General features: G+C 42.3%; 1 protein-coding gene across 1 annotated transcript in view; it reads right to left on the reverse strand.

The window, feature by feature from the left end:
- IGF2BP3 (insulin like growth factor 2 mRNA binding protein 3) overlaps positions 1-17,204 on the reverse strand; it is a 174,230-nt gene that overhangs the window by 38,145 nt on the left and 118,881 nt on the right. Inside the window, exons 4-6 of the mRNA XM_003935122.4 lie at positions 11,795-11,846; positions 11,642-11,705; positions 2,979-3,260 (exon numbers count right to left, since the gene is read on the reverse strand). Of these exons, the coding sequence (XP_003935171.1) occupies positions 2,979-3,260; positions 11,642-11,705; positions 11,795-11,846 (398 nt within the window). The remainder of the gene's footprint in view (positions 1-2,978; positions 3,261-11,641; positions 11,706-11,794; positions 11,847-17,204) is intronic.

The following is a 17,204-nucleotide window of genomic DNA, read 5'->3' on the forward strand; positions in this document are numbered from 1 at the left end:
AGGCAGGAGAATTGCCTGAACCCAGGAGGCAGAGGTTGCGGTGAGCCGAGATCGCGCCATTGCACTCCAGCCTGGGTAACAAGAGCGAAACTCCGTCTCAAAAAAAAAAAAAAAGAAAGAAAATCAGCTATTCAAAAAATATGTATTTTTGGGAAAATTAAGTATTTGTTGAGTTCCTTTGGCCACTCAAACACGTGAAGATAAAGAGCTAAGTAACTCATGGCCCTGAGAGTCGCCATTTGATCATGCCAATAAAAATCAAGATTTGGCTTTCATATTCGTAACATTTGGTTGAGATCTAAAGATTTACCTCAAGAGTTAAAGATAGAACTAAAAATAAGGGCAACGTAGAAATGAAACAAATTCTGGCCGGGCACAGTGGCTCACGCCTATAATTCTAGCACTTTGGGAGGCCGAGGCAGGTGGATCACAAGGTCAGGAGTTCGAGACCAGCCTGGCCAACATGGTGAAACCTCATCTCTACTAAAGACACAAAAATTTAGCCTGGTGTGTTGTCGTGTGCCTGTAATCTCAGCTACTTGGGAGGCTGTGGCAGGAGACTCGCTTGAACCCAGGAGGGAGAGGTTGCAGTGAGCCAAGATCACACCATTGCACTCCAGCCTGGATGACAGGGCGAGACTCTGTCTCAAAAAAAAAAAAAAGAAAGAAAGAAAGAAATGAAACAAATTAAGGGCTACCTAAAAATAACTAATAAAAAAATAGTGTCTTAGATAATAGTCCCAACCTTAAGAGTCCTCTTCTCAGCCGGGCGTGGTGGCTCAAGCCTGTAATCCCAGCACTTTGGGAGGCCGAGGCGGGTGGATCACGAGGTCAAGAGATCGAGACCATCCTGGTCAACATGGTGAAACCCCGTCTCTACTAAAAATACGAAAAATTAGCTGCGCATGGTGGCGCGTGCCTGTAATCCCAGCTACTCAGGAGGCTGAGGCAGGAGAATTGCCTGAACCCAGGAGGCGGAGGTTGCGGTGAGCCGAGATCGCGCCATTGCACTCCAGCCTGGGTAACAAGAGCGAAACTCCGTCTCAAAAAAAAAAAAAAAAGAGTCCTCTTCACAGCTGCTGCTTCAGTCCCGTCACTGTCAGTGATGCCTGTCTTCCAGTAACATATTAGCATCCTTCTTTGCAGTTTATTTCCACCCTTTCACTGTGTTAGGGATTACTAAACTCCAATCCCCTCAGAGAAGGGAATGTGGCTTTGGAGATTAGGGTGGTCCTCTGAGACCATTCCAGAAACAGAGGTTCTGATAATGACTAATTTTGATGTCAAGAGTTAATTAAATCCACTGGCAGAGTTCTGCAAATGAATCATCGGATATAACAAAAATTGCTTCCCTTCTCCTATCCCCATCTTCCTGCCTTAAGTAAAACAAACAGCTCAATTTAAGTCACAGCTCTTTCATCTGACAGGGAAATGAGTAGCTCGAAAAGGAACAACTCTAATCTGCTACATGACAAGGAAAGGAAACCATATAATGAATTTCTGCAGGTAATGGTGGATCAAGGGACGCAAGAAGCCCTTAAATTTTAAGATGAAAGCCAGGCCGACTGACTAGGCTATGGTCCAATTGTCTTTCCCACTCCCACATGATGAGGTCAGGACCGTTAATTCTATATTCAGGTAACCAGCACCCAATATCTCCTGCTTCAAAGAAAGGGAAAGCAGGATCAGATGCCAGTGCAGGGGGCAGGTAGGTATGGACCACAACTCAGTGCAGTTCTTTCTGGTTCTGCATGAGAAATGGGTCAGCTAGTCCAATGCAGGCATGGTGCCTACGATGAATATGCATGTCCTCTGAGGCCGGCTGGAACAAACACATAAGCAATGTATACATAGCAGCATAGTCCTAACTTTTAAAGAAAGACTAAGCTTATTTCCTTGGATCTCATTTAAAAAAAAAAAAAAAACAGTTCTTCTTTCTAAATTTAAAAGGCAAAATAATCCTGTCATTTCTGTAGCTGGTCCAAAGCTTGCAGAATGGCATTTTTGGATACAACCTCTTCTTCCCAGCACACTCACAGGTTCTTCAGGAAATACGGTAGTGTGCTCACTTGGGCAGCTCATATGCTAAAAAATAGGAAATACAGTAGTAACAACAGAGCCAGAGATGTGCCTTGTAGCACGTTACAGAGATAGGTATGTAGGGGAGAGTTTGTCACCAAGCTTCTTTGGGTCAAAAAAATATCCACATACTATACAATAGTATGGTTTCTAAAGCAAATCTACTAACATACAATGCATGAGAATTGAGAAGTATCTTAGATATACGTGAAGGGCTTCAAACGTAATTCACATGTAGTCATTTTAGTCATTTGACAAAAGAGCCTTCTATGTAGCAGGGGCTGGCCCTGGGGCTACAGTAGTAAATAAAAACAAATAATTCCTGCTTTCTGCTCCTGACAATTAGCTCCAACATTTGAATGGGAATCTTCCAATCCCTTACAGCCCACTAATTAAAACCATCAAACAACATCCAGAAGAAAAAGCCATTCTAATCACATGGCTTAATCACAGGAAAAGTTTGGACAGTAAGATAATTCTTTACTCGAGGTAAGGCAAGACTGCAAAACCATCTCTATATTGAGGCCACAAATAAAATGGACTGGACCCAGAAAATTAATTCTAAAAGCACTGACAGCAGATAGGGGGTGAGAGATGGGACAGAGAACAACCTAGAAGCTGCCTTTTTGTCTTCCAGAACCTCCCCAACTAGAAGAGGATTAGGTATCATTTGTATTCCATTCATGTGTGAAAATTTGAGATTCCCTTTGAGTGAGGATCAGCACCAGATTTATATGAAATGAACACCAAGATACTGCAAGATTTTTACACATTCCCAAGTACTGTACAAGGAGTCATCATGGTAGTGTTCAGAAGGGTACCAAGTACCAGAATAATACACTGCTACTAACATTTCAAAGGGAAAGCACGAACACCCACCACACACTCAGCATACTTACTTAGACTGGGTCTGTTTGGTGATGTTCCGAATGGTGGCACCTTCTTTTCCTATGATGGCTCCAACAAACTGAGTGGGAACCAGCAGGCGCAGAGGCAAATCACATGGTTTCTGCTTGAACACGGATCCTGGAGACCCCTGCCTTGAGGAGCCCCTCTGCCCAAGCCCCCGGCGACCTCGGGGCTGCTGCAAGGGGTTCTGCTGCATGGCCATTTCGTCAGGGATATAGGCTACTTTCAAGGTGAAACTCTCTAACTGAAATCCATTCAGTTTGTCTAGTGCTCTGAAAGTTGACAAGGGGCAGGGGTACGAAGAGGAATCAATCTATGTGATCCATCTTTCAGCAAAGCAACACCCATCCCTTCTACTCAGCATTACTAGCTATAAATTTCTGAGTAAAGCCCCAGCACAAGCAGCAAACCCACCACACACATAATCCTCCCCCTCCTCCACCCTGCACCACCACCACCCACACACATTTTCCTCTGAGACAGTAACAGTGGGGAAAAAGGCTACAAATTTCCAAAGTGAACATATTTGCCATCTACTAATGAAAAATAGAAAAACAAAAAATATTTTGTCCAACTCTCGGTTAAGTTTAACCCATAAGGTTATTAACAGTTTAAGAATAGGTAAACAGCAAGAGAGAAGCAAGTGGGCTTCTTGCCTTGGCTAATGTTTCCAAATCACAGTGGAAGAGACATCAGAAATACGTACCTCCTTCACTTCACCCTCTAAAATATGAAATATTTTAAACCATTTTAAGAACCAGTGGACAAACATCTCTAAATCATTCACAACAGACTATCCTGAGTACTAAATTCTACCAATCACACTCAGTACCTATTATGAGCCAGTCCTCAAGAAGACAGGATTCCCTGACTTTGTGGTTTATGATGTGATTTGGGGCCAAGAGGCAGGGGTGGTGATAAACCAAAAGAGAACTACTTTCTAATCTGTTCATTCATTCACCACGCTATTTGGGGAAAGTTTCTCTCTTCTTCATTCTTTTGGTTTTTTTGAGACACAGTCTTGCTCTGTCACTGAGGCTGGAGTGCAGGTGCCATCTTGGCTCACTGCAACCTCCACCTCTGGGGCTCAAGAGATTCTCATGCCTCAGCCTCCCAAGTAGCTGAGATTACAGGTGTGCACCACAATGCCTGGCTAATTTTTGTATTTTTAGTAGAGCTGAGGTTTCACCATGTTGCCCAGGCTGGTTTTGAACTTCTGCCCTCAAGTGATCTGCCTGCACTGGCCTCTCAAATGCTGGGATTATAGGCATGAGCTACTGTACCCAGCTTCTTTTTAATTCTTAATCTTTATTATAACATGCAAAGAAAAGTGCCCAAATCTTGAGAATAAATCTCAGTGAATTTTCACAAGGTGAACACACACATCCAGATCCAGAACTAGAACACACCAGGGCTCCAGAAGCCCCACCAGTACCGGTTTTCAGTAGTCACTGCCCCCACAACCCCTAGCAGACTTCTAACACCATACATTACTTTTGCCTATTTAAAAATTTTATGTAAGTATACACAATATATAGTCTCTCCTATCTAGAAACTGTCTTATTTTAAGATTCATCCAAATTGTTGTGTTCTATTTTCTGTTTTTTTTGTTTTGTATTCATATCTTGTGTGTTCTATATTCAAAGAAGAAAATAATAAACTAGTAGAGAGGATACAGCCCAAACTTCATAAACATACTCCTCATGATACATTCCTTTCCCCAACACACAACAAAATGAAAAACAAAAAGAAAGAGGTCCCCATACTTCCCAGGCCACTCAGGTTCTGTGCTCAGATTCTGTTCCAATGGCCTTGAGTTCACTCCAGGTGGGAAAAAAAAAAAAAAACAAGCATAAAATGGTCTCTTTCTAGTTGCTTGGTGTGGCCGTTTCTGGCTTGTACACTGCTTTATTTGCAAATCTGTTCTCAATTCTTGACTTACATAGAAAAAAGGGGGTGGCGTGGGAGAAAGGTTCTAGCACCAAAAAAGGGTCACTAAGGGCTGGGACCTGGAAGGTAGATCCAGGCAAGCAGAGGGCTCGCTGACATTCTCTGGCCCAGAATGATTCTCAGTTTCTCGCTTTAATCCTTTATCACCGTTCTACCTTCTCTGGAACACGAATGAACTCTTATTAAAAGATCAGTCATGCAGAAAGTAGCAAGAGGTTGCTCTGGCACCATCACCAACCCTCCAAGGCCTTTCCCAGAACTGCTGCTCACTGCAGTACTTCTAGAAATGGACCAGTCCTTTCTATGTGTTTACAAACACATGTATTCGTGTCCAGTACCTTTGTTAAAACCATAAATGGGGTTGTGACGTTCACTGCTCTGTGGCTTCTTTTTAAATAGAATGTCTTCAGATATTTTCGTGTGATTTCTATGTCAGAGGGCATTCTTTTCACAAGCTTCAGAGGTGATAGCTGGCACAAACCACACTTACTTTGCCAATGCCTTGATGACAGAACATTAAGTTAACGCTGTGCTTTCCTCCTTTCCCTATTTTCTCTTAAGGGAATGTGGATTAAGAACGCTAAAATAGTTTGGGTATTTCTAAAGGAAGACAACAGCTGAGAAATTTTAATATTTATGGTGTATATTTGTTATAAAAAGTTGGAGTTGCAGAAGAGTCAACCAACTACAGATTCTTTCAAAACAGCTTTTTTTTTTTTTCCTGAGACTGAGTTTTATTCTTTTTTTTGAGACTGAGTCTTGCTCTGTCAACCAGGCTGGAGTACAGTGGTTTGATCTCAGCTCATTGCAATCTCCACCTCCCAGGTTCAAGTGATTCCCTTGCCTCAGCCTCCTGCATAGCTAGGACTACAGGCACGTACCCCCACGCCCGGCTAATTTTTTCTATTTAGTAGAGACGGGGTGTCACCATGTTGGCCAGGATGGTCTCCATCTCCTGACCTCGTGATCCACCTGCCTCAGCCTCCCAAAGTGCTGGGATTACAGGCGTGAGCCACCATGCCCGGCCGACAGACTTTTATTCTTGTTGCTCAGGCTGGAATGCAGTGGTGTGATCTTTGCTCACTGCAACCTCTACCTCCCACTTCAAGCGATTTTCCTGCCTCAGCCTCCTGAGTAGCTGGGAATATAGGCAGACACCACCTCCCGGCAGCTAGTTTTTGTATTTTCAGTAGAGAGAGGTTTTGCTATTTTGGCCAGGCTGGTCTCAAACTCCAGACATAAGGTGATCCACTCACCTTGGCCTCCCAAAGTGCTGGGATTACAGGCTTGAGCCACCAAACCCGGTCTTAAATGTTTTTAAAGTCAGGAATAAACAGATCGTTGAAGGTTCTTTACAAAATTAAGGAAAGGCCAGGCGCGGTGGCTCAAGCCTGTAATCCCAGCACTTTGGGAGGCCGAGGCGGGTAGATCACGAGGTCAAGAGATCGAGACCATCCTGGTCAACATGGTGAAACCCCGTCTCTACTAAAAATACAAAAAAAAAAAATTAGCTGGGCGTGGTGGCGTGTGCCTGTAATCCCAGCTACTCAGGAGGCTGAGGCAGGAGAATTGCCTGAACCCAGGAGGCGGAGGTTGCGGTGAGCCGAGATCGCGCCATTGCACTCCAGCCTGGGTAACAAGAGTGAAACTCTGCCTAAAAAAAAAAAAAAAAAAAAAAAAAAAAAAAAAAAAAATAAGGAAACCTGAACCCAATGAAGGCATCAACTACATCTAGGCATAAAAGGTAATCTAGTTCTTATCACAGCCTTTTTCATTACAAATGGCATATTGCCAGCTTCAGAAGAGAGTAAGTGTATTTTGACTAGTGAATTAAGTCATTAATGTTACAAAAAAGGTAGGTAACTTTTTTCTTGAGTGAGACAGACATATACAGGTATCATTCTCCCTGGGGTAAAACAGAGGTACACAGGTCAGTTACCAGATGCTTCTATATTCTAGAACCATCTAAATAAAGTCATATGTATCACGAGAAACAACTTTATAACTTGGCAAAAACTTCTAACTTTTATTGTGCTGCTTTAAAAAGATTTTTCTTTGTGGGGAAAAGAAAAAATTCTCACTGAAGAGATCAAATGGCCCAGGGTGCTAGTCTCCAGCGAAAACCCTGGACCCCAATGGCTCCAGACTCAGGCTGCTCCAGGCATAATGCAGACAGCCCCTATTGTGTGTATGGGACTACCTAATTGCCAGTCTAAGCAGAGTTCCTGACCTTTCAAACCGAAGTACTCTACATTCAGACACAGCTGAAAAGGTACAGGAGGAACCTAACTGCTGAATGGTGGCTTTCTCAGGACTCCAACTCCTAAATTACTGAATTTAAGTCAACCACAAGAACCTTTAAAGGCACAAAGTTTACTATTCAGCTATGTCATACAGTCATCTGCTGAGTTCATGGGGAAAAAAATTTTAGTATTTTCACCAAACCCACTGTAGATGCAAGACATGAGATAAACAACTGTTATCATTATTTGAAACATATGTATTCAGTTAAAGAGAACTTGAAGATGTTTATCCAACATGTGTATTACTCAGGATCCTGGTTTTCTTCATTTTTTTTTTTTTTTCTTTGAGATGGAGTTTTGCTCTTTTTGCCCAGGCTGGAGTGCAATAGCAGAATCTCAGCTCACTGCAACCTCTGCCTCCCAAGTAGCTGGGATTACAGGTGTATACCACCACGCCCAGCCTTTTTTTTTTTTTTTTTTAAAACTAGAAAGGGGATTTCACCATGTTGGTCTGGATAGTCTCCAACACCTGACCTCAAGTGATCCACCTGCCTCAGCCTCCCAGTATTGGGATTATAGGTTTGAGCCACCACACCTAGCCAGGATCCTGTTTTTCATCATCACTTGACTCTTTGCTCTTGATGCTATTTTAAGGGTCACTGAGAAGATGCCGAGTAATTTTGCTAGTTGGTAGAACTTAATTGTATTGGTAAGAAGTCTACTGGGGCCAGATGCAATGCCTCACGTCTGTAAACTCAACACCTTGGGAGACCAAGGTGGGTGGATGGCTTGAAGTCAGGAGCTCAAGACCAGCCTGGCCAACATGGAGAAACTCTGTCTCTACTGAAAGTACAAAAACTAGCCAGGCATGGTGGCATGCACCTGTAATTCCAGCTGCACAGGAGGCTGAGGAATGAGAATTACTTGAAACTGGGAGGCAGAGGTTGCAATGAGCCGAGATTGTGCCACTGCACTCCAGCCTAGGTGACGGAATGGGACTTAGTCTCGAAAAGAGTTCACTGGGGTAGTTCACCATTTAGAGCTGAATGGGCTTCAAAATAGATGAAGTAGTTCAACTTCAGGATGAGGAGGAAAGAGAAAGAAAAAAGAAGAAATGAGACCCAGACAAGATAAATGTATCCAAGGGTCCACACATACAGATATGAATCATGAAAAAACAATACAGACTAGAGACCAGAATTCTAGTCCAGCTTGATCATTAAGTAACCATGTTACCCTCCAAAGGTCATTTGCCAGTTTGGTATTAGCCATCTCCCTATAAAATTAAAAGATTAGACTCATGGTCCTTTCAGCTCTAAAATTTCATGCCTGGCTGGGTGCAGTAGCTTGCACCTCTAATTCCAGCACTCTGGGAGGCCGAGGAGGGAAGATCACTTGAGCCCGGGAGCTTGAGAACAGCCTGGGCAACATAGTGAGATCCTGTCTCTACCAAACAAAAAAGAAAAAGAAAGAAAAAAAAAAAAAAAAGAAAAAAATTAGCTGGGTGTGGTGGTACAAGCCTATAGTCCTAGCTACTTGGGAGGCTGAAGTGGGAGGACTGTTTGAGCCCAGGAGGTTGAGGCTACACTGAGCCATGATTGGGCCACTGCACTCCCAAGTCTGCCTGGGCAACAGAATGAGAAGCTGTCTCAAAAAAATAATAATAAAATAAATAAAATTCCATATCTAAAAAATCTCCCGTTCTTTATTCTCAGATATCACCCTGTATATACTATAGGGTCCTAACAAAAATGAGGTTTAACCCATTATTGAATAGTCACAAATTCAATTATCTCCTTGTACCAAGAATAGGAGGTTGACACAATTCAGCAATCATTATCAAAAGCCTGGGTAATATGATGATCATAGGGATGTAACCTTAATGAAATAAATATTGGACAAAGCCCAAGTGTAGGGCTTCATGACTATATTGGTTCTAAAAACAAAATAAAACGACATGGGCAAATGCCCTAGATGATGCACAACAGAAGACAGGAGAGGTAAACTGTGGTGAGGATCTGACACTATGCAGAGATTAGAATCAGTATAAATATACTGAATGAAATACAAACCCACAAAATCCTGCAGAATGATCTTTGTAATTCTGAAAGTTATAATGCATGGGACAAAGTCCACAAAACTCTATGGCAAATTTAACAGTGGTTATCCCTGAATGACAAAAAAAAAAAAAAAAAAATCCCTTTGTCTCGGTGCTTTGTCTTTCCAAAATAAATCTTTTATTTACATAATTGTTAGAGTTTAAATGGGAATTTTCTTACTTTTAGCCACTGGCCAAGTTGCTTCAAACACTTCTAACCATAACCACACTTATACAGGTATTTGCAGTGATAGTTTCTTTCTTTCTTTTCTTTCAATGATAGTTTCTTTTTTTTTTTTTTTTTTGAGATGGAGTTTTGCTCTTGTCACCCAGGCTGGAGTGCAATGGCACGATCTTAGCTCACTGCAACCTCCGCCTCCTGGCTTCAAGCAATTCTGCCTCAGAATGATAGTTTCAAAGTACAAATAAACATTCCTATTCCCTAACAAAAATAAACGTCAGAATAATCCCAAACAAAACAAAGTATAAGAACTAAATGTCTACACATTTTCTAAGGGGTTCTTTGAAACACATGACAAACTGTCTTATCTCAACATCCCTGGAAGAGGGAGGAAAATAGGTGGGCTGCTCTTGCTTTCAGGAAGAAAAAGTGCATTCACTAAACACATACTTCCATATTTAATGAAACTAATGAAATGAAATTTAAACTTGTCAAATTTTAATAATTCAAGATTTAAGCCTAAAATGAACACATGTATTAATATTTTCTATAATATGTGTGCCATTAACCTTTGATTTACTTTAGCCACAAGGTGGCAGGAATTTCAATGTTAAATTCTGTCTTCAAGACAGCCATAAATGAGGACTTTTAAGTGACATTCATAGAGCTTTAAGTAACAGAAGCAGCTATAAACATGTTAAAACTAGGTCCCTGGTTCCACAGCATCAGTGACAGCCATCACTGGAAATGAAGTATAACAAACAATAACAGGTAGTAACAGCAGCAATCAAACATGTTGGAAAATTACATAATAGCTGCTAACTTTTGAGCTTTGACTATAGGTATTATGAAACGTGTTTTGGAGGCACTGTCTTAGTGTTTCTCAGTAGCCTCATTAGCTAAAGACTACAGTTATTCCCATTTTAGAAATGGGGGTGAGTCAAGATCACGACACTGCACTCCAACCTGGGCAACGAGAGTGAAACTCCATCTCAAAAAATAAAAGTGTGTGTGTGTGTGTGTGTGTGTGTGTGTGTGTGTGCAAGAATATATATATACACACACACAAAAAAAACATCCAAATGTTACGGTCTCATTTGTGATAAAGGAGGAATACATGCCTGTAGCATTTGTTTTCTACATGGTTATCTCTCAAGGGATGAGGTGGTTAGGGAAGAATTTGCACTACGTGCATCTTCGAATCTTTTATATTTTGAACCATGTGAGTATTATTGATTTTACAAATAAAGTTCCATTTATTTTATACAAATTTCCACCTTCTTCTCAGTGTAATCTTTCCTTTCATAGTCCCTCCTGAGTGAGTCCTGCCTTTAGGAACCCAGCTGAGCTCTACTCCTGCAGCTCATTTTACCTTTCCCCTTCAGGGCTCAGAGTCAGCCAGTGTGGTCTTTCACCTTTCTGACAGAGGACAGTCAGCCTGCTCCTGCCAGTATGGTATCTCGAGGTAGTTCAGGCTTCTGTAATCAGCTAACACCCAGCACAGTGCTACTGAGCACTTTGTATGCTATTCTTTTGTGTTCATATTCTGAACAGATTTGTTGAAGGCCATATTTGTGGGACCCCCGTTTATTTATTTATTGCTCAGTTTATTAGATCATTCCAAGCCTTGAGAATTATCTTTTCCTAGAGGAGACTGTTTGATCTGTAAAGTATTGCCTGTTTACTATAATGGAATTTTTTTTTCTATAAATTTAAGAGCAAATTACATTGATCCAACATCTGCACACTCCTAAATGATAACAGTCATCAGAGAATCAGTGAGCAAGTCAACTTAATGTTTAACACTGTTGTTTAACACATGAGCCAACTTACCAGCTTTAGATAAATAATATACGTGTCATACAAAAGGGGGAGGGGGGAGAGACTTATTTGGCAACAATACCCAGGCCAAGAGTTTCTGCAAATAGGGTATGATTCAGCTTCATACTAGACCACTCTATTATTGGCATTAAAGACACATTGAAAATGTCATACACCTTTAACCAATGTAGATTCTTACTAGACATTCAAACTTAAAAAGAAAGGCACAATTGAAGGGTCAAACTTTGTAAAACAAAGTTTCTAACACCCACCAGCCCTTCTCAACTGAAAAATCCACAAAATATGTTACTGTACTGTACTTAGTTATTATACATAGATTAAAAGTTTCAAGCTGCTTACTGTCTAGCTTGGTCCTTACTGGAATAGGTTACATTTACAACTGCAGTTTCCGAGTCAGTGTTCACTAGAGGAAGAGAAAAATGAGAATAAAGGTTAGTTTTCTTTCTACTTCCTTCCTTTTACAAATTTGAAAGCAATGCAGAAGACATGTACCTTGCTCACAGCTCTCCACCACTCCATACTGGACTAGTAAACTATCCAGCACCTATCAGGAGGGGGAGAGAAAATTATAAATTTTGAGTTTCCCAAGTTATTAGCAAGGACAGAAATGTGTCTTACAATTACTAAGTAATTGTGATGGAAAAGAGCCAACAATTATCTGGGGCTTTGGACTGCAGAACTGAGAGATGGATACCACAAATACCACACTCGGACTTTGTCTCTTCTGCCTGCCCCTAGATCCCTGACATTAATTTCATTTCCTATGGCTAACCAAGAAGTAACACTGGCTCAGCCAAGTGTGCAAACCCAAAACCACCCGGTTCCTGAGGCTGAAGGAAGAGGGTATATTTCCCATACATACACAAACACATCATCATACTTTCTCCTTGTATACAAAGTCACTAGACAAAGGACCAAGTTAAAAACTAAAGTTTAACTGGGCACAGTGGCTCACACTTATAATCTCAGGACTTTGGGAGGCCAAGACGGGAGGACTGTTCGAGGCCAGGAGTTTGAGACCAGCCTGGTCAACACAATGAGACCCCATCTCTTAAAAAAATAAAGAGAGAAAAAAACTAAAGTTTTATGTATAAGATGTTCCTTTCCAAAGGACTTCCTTTACAGCTCTAGTGGTTCTTACAGAACAGACTGCTCAAGGCAGGCTAGCAAAATGAAGACAGCACAGTGTATACTCTACATTGAGTCTTGAATTAAAGCCCAACATAAAGAGCCAGGCGCGGTGGCTCGAGCCTGTAATCCCAGCACTTTGGGAGGCCGAGGCGGGTGGATCACGAGGTCAAGAGATGGAGACCGTCCTGGTCAACATGGTGAAACCCCGTCTCTACTAAAAATACAAAAAATTAGCTGGGCATGGTGGCACGTGCCTGTAATCCCAGCTACTCAGGAGGCTGAGGCAGGAGAATTGCCTGAACCCAGGAGGCGGAGGTTGCGGTGAGCCGAGATCGTGCCATTGCACTCCAGCCTGGGTAACAAGAGCAAAACTCCGTCTCAGAAAAACAAAAAACAAACAAACAAAAAAACAAAAAACAAAAAAACCAACATAAGTATGTAGACAGTAAAGGTGTGAAATGAAGCAAACATTTCTAAATCTACACAGGGTTGGGAAAGGTACAATATGAAGCTATGATTTCACCATCTTTCCTGTAGCTGTGTTATACTATGCATGTCATCCAAATGGAGAGGCTGTTAAAACAGTAACTATAAGTTTATTACAGTATCAGCTGCAGGTGTATGTCTCCTCAAAGTAAACCAAATTCAGGTGTCCTCAGCATCTAAGAGCTAGAGCCAAACAAAGTAAGTTTTTGTAAATTATAGCAAACTACTTACTCATCAATTTAAGTACAAATTGTATTACTTATTTATTGATTGGACAGGGCCTTGCTATGTCACCCAGGCTGGAGTGCAGTGGCATGATCACAGCTGACTGCAGCTTCAACCTTCTGAGTTTAAGTGACCTTCCCACCTGAGCCATCCGAGCAGCTGGGACTACAGGTGCACGTCGCCACCCTCAGCTAATCTAAAAAAATTTTTTTGGTAGAGATGAGGTCCCACTGTATTACCCAGACTGGTCTTAAACTCCTGAGCTCAAGGGATCCTCCCCTTCTGGCCTCCCAAAGTGCTGGGATTACACACGTGAGCCACCTACCCCTGGCCTAACTACAAAGTTTTTTTATTTTTGTTTGTTTTTTGAGACGGAGATTTGCTCGTTACCCACGCTGGAGTGCAATCCTGCGATATCGGCTCACCGCAACCTCTGTCTCCTGGGTTCAAGCAATTCTCCTGCCTCAGCCTCCTAAGCAGCTGGGACTACAGGCGTGCATCATCATGCCCAGCTAGTTTTTGTATTTTTAGTAGAGGCAGGGTTTCACCATGTTGACCAGGATGGTCTCGATCTCTTGACCTTGTGATCTACCCGTCTTGGCCTCCCAAAGCGCTGGGATTATAGGCGTGCGCTAACTGCCAAGTTAAAAGGATGGTTCCTTGAAAATGTTTTCAGGCCCCAGGAAACAGTAAACCATTAGAAAACAAATTTTTATGGTAATTTCCTACTACATTTAAGCGATTTCTTCTAAAGGAAGGTTTATCTTAAGTGGTATCTTTTAAGCTTTTACTTTATCTGGTTCCAGTTTGAAACATCTAACAAGGTTTGTCTGGGGTGAACTTTTGTTTCTGGTTTTGGGACAGGGTCTCACTGTAAGCTATGCCAGAGTGCAGTGGCACAACCATAGCTCACTGTATCCTCATGCTCTGGGCTCAGGGAATCCTCCCACCCCAGCTTTGTGAGTAGCGGGCACTACAGGTGCATACCAACACACCTGGCTGATGTTTAAGTTTTTTGTAGAGACGGGGGTCACACTATGTTGCCCAGGTTGGTCTCAAACTCCCAGATTCGAAAGATCTTCCCATCTGGGTCTCCCCAAGTGCTGAGATTACAGGCATGACCCACAGCGCCTGGCCTGCTTTTTCTTTTAAATAAAGTTAATACCTATTTGTGAGCGAAATTCCCCTTCATCGGGTAAATTTCTGAGGTATACATGTAGAAGTACATTAATCTTTGTCTCAGATTATAGTTATTGTTAAATCACAAAAAGACATTCAAATATTTCATGAGTGAAGTGACTACCTGACAGGAGGAAATCCTGGTATATCTTATTAGGTAGGGTACTCTATAAAATAAAGTGCTTGTCCATTTTATAGGTGAATTTGCCATGTAATGTTGATCACAGACACAGTTTATAAAGGCCAACAATTAAGAAACCTCTCACACTACCATTAAAAGATGAAATATACAACACACAATTTCTTACATTAAAAACAAGGGTGGCCGGGCGTGGTGGCTCACGCCTATAATCTTAGCATTTTGGAAATCCGAGGCAGGTGGATCACCTGAGGTCAGGAGTTTGAGGCCAGCCTGGCTAACATGGCAAAGCCCTGTCTCTATTAAAAATATATAAAATTAGCTGGGCATAGTGGTGAGTGCCTGTAATCCCAGCTACTCTGGAGGCTGAGGCAGGAGAATTGCTTGAACCTGGGAGGTGGAGACTGCAGTGTGCTGAGATCGTGCCACTGCATTCCAGCCTGGGAAACAGAGCAAGACTTTTTTTTTCCACCCCCACTTAAGAAAAAAAAAAAAAAAAAAGCAACCTACTTATTTTCTAGACAAAAATGAAAATTTAATGAAGTGGGAAGGAGGACATGTACATCTACCATTAAAATTTAGCTTTTAAATGAAAGCCACACTAATAGTAGAGCTTTATAGCAACTTGGATGGAGGCAGGGGTAGAGGAGGGGTTCAGGAAGTAAGGAGTAGTTGCCAATTTGTCATTTAAAATTTAGCTTTTAAGGCCAAGCACAGTGTCTCATGCCTGTAATCCAGCACTTTGGGAGGCCACAGCAGGTGAATCACTTGAAGTCAGAAGTTCAAGACCAGCCTAGCCAACATGGTGAAACCCTGTCCCTATTAAAATCAAAAAATTAGCCAGGTGTGGTGGTGGATGCCTGTAATCCAAGCTACTTGGGAGGCTGAGGCAGGAGAATTGCTTCAACCCAAGAGGTGGAGGCTACAGTGAGCCAAGATCACACCACTGCATTCCAGCCTGGGCAACGGAGCAAGACTCTGTGTCAAAATAAATAAGTAAGGCCGGGCGCGGTGGCTCAAGCCTGTAATCCCAGCACTTTGGGAGGCCGAGGCGGGTGGATCACGAGGTCAAGGGATCGGGACCATCCTGGTCAACATGGTGAAACCCCGTCTCTACTAAAATACAAAAAAATTAGCTGGGCATGGTGGCACGTGCCTGTAATCCCAGCTACTCAGGAGGCTGAGGCAGGAGAATTGCCTGAACCCAGGAGGCGGAGGTTGCGGTGAGCCGAGATCGCGCCATTGCACTCCAGCCTGGGTAACAAGAGCAAAACTCCGTCTCCAAAAAAAATAAATAAATAAATAAATAAATAAATAAATAAATAAATAAATAAATAAAATTTATATTTTAAATGAAAGTCACACAAATAGTAGAGCTTTATGGCAACTTGGATGGAGGCAGGGGTAGAGGAGGGGTTGAGGGAGGAGGTAGTTGCCAAGTTAATGTTTAATTAAACAAACATGTTTCTTAATTCTTCTGAAAAGCAATTTGTTTAGTAATTAAGTACATTAGTCTCCACAAAGATTACCTTATGCCTCCTTAACTTTTATTACTCTTAGAGATAACACTACAGAGATTACCTGTGATCTATAAACAATACTGACTAAACCTACAATGATGCCAAGGAGACAAATGTTCTTTTGAAGAAACATTGCCAAAGTGTTAGAGAAGTATTTATACACACACACATATAAATGATGCACATAAAGTTTTTTTTTTTTTTTTTTTTTTTTTGAGACGAGTCTTGCTCCGTCACCAGACTGGAGTGGAGTGGCACAGTATTGGCTCACCGCAACCTCCAACTCCTAGGTTCAAGCGATTCTCTTGTCTCAGCCTCCCGAGTAGGTGGGACTACAGACAAGCTCCACCATACCCGGCTAATCTGTGTATTTTTAGCAGAGACAGGGTTTCACCTTGTTGGTCAGGATGGTCTCAATCTCCTGACCTCGTGATCTGCCCACCTCGGCCTCCCAAAGTGCTGGGATTACCAGCGTGAGCCACAGCGCCTCAAGCCTGTAATCCCAGCACTTTGGGAGGCCGAGGCGGGCGGATCACGAGGTCAAGAGATCGAGACCATCCTGGTCAACATGGTGAAACCCCGTCTGTACTAAAAATACAAAACATTAGCTGGGCATGATGGCGCGTGCCTGTAACCCCAGCTACTCAGGAGGCTGAGGCAGGAGAATTGCCTGAACCCAGGAGGCGGAGGTTGCGGTGAGCCGAGATCGCATCATTGCACTCCAGCCTGGGTAACAAGAGCAGAACTCTGTCTCAAAAAAAAAAAAAAAAAAAAATTGGGGGACAATTCCCTCTGTCCTCTTCCTCTCCAAGTTAAGCCTGGTAGAATGGCTTCTACAAAGAAGAGTGGCACGAAAAAGGGCTGCTCTGCCACCAACAAGGTGATGACCCAAGAATACAACATCAGCATTCACAACTCCATCCATGGAGTGGGCTTCAAGAAGACCGCCCCTTGGGCATTCAAAGAGATCTGGAAATGTGCTATGAAGGAGACACGTTCACTGGCACCGGGCTCAACAAAGTTGTCTGGGCCAAAGGAATAGGGAATGTCCTACACCATAATCTGTGAGCAGCTGTCCAGGAAGTATAATGATAATGAAGATTCACCAAACGAGCTCTATGTTTTGTTTTGTTTTGTTTTTTTGGAGACGGAGTTTCACTCTTGTTACCCAGGCTGGAGTGCAATGGCGTGATCTCGGCTCACCGCAACCTCCACCTCCTGG

The sequence above is a fragment of the Saimiri boliviensis genome, chromosome 10 (genome assembly GCF_048565385.1).
Source record: "Saimiri boliviensis isolate mSaiBol1 chromosome 10, mSaiBol1.pri, whole genome shotgun sequence".
NCBI classification, from domain to species: Eukaryota; Metazoa; Chordata; class Mammalia; order Primates; family Cebidae; genus Saimiri; species Saimiri boliviensis.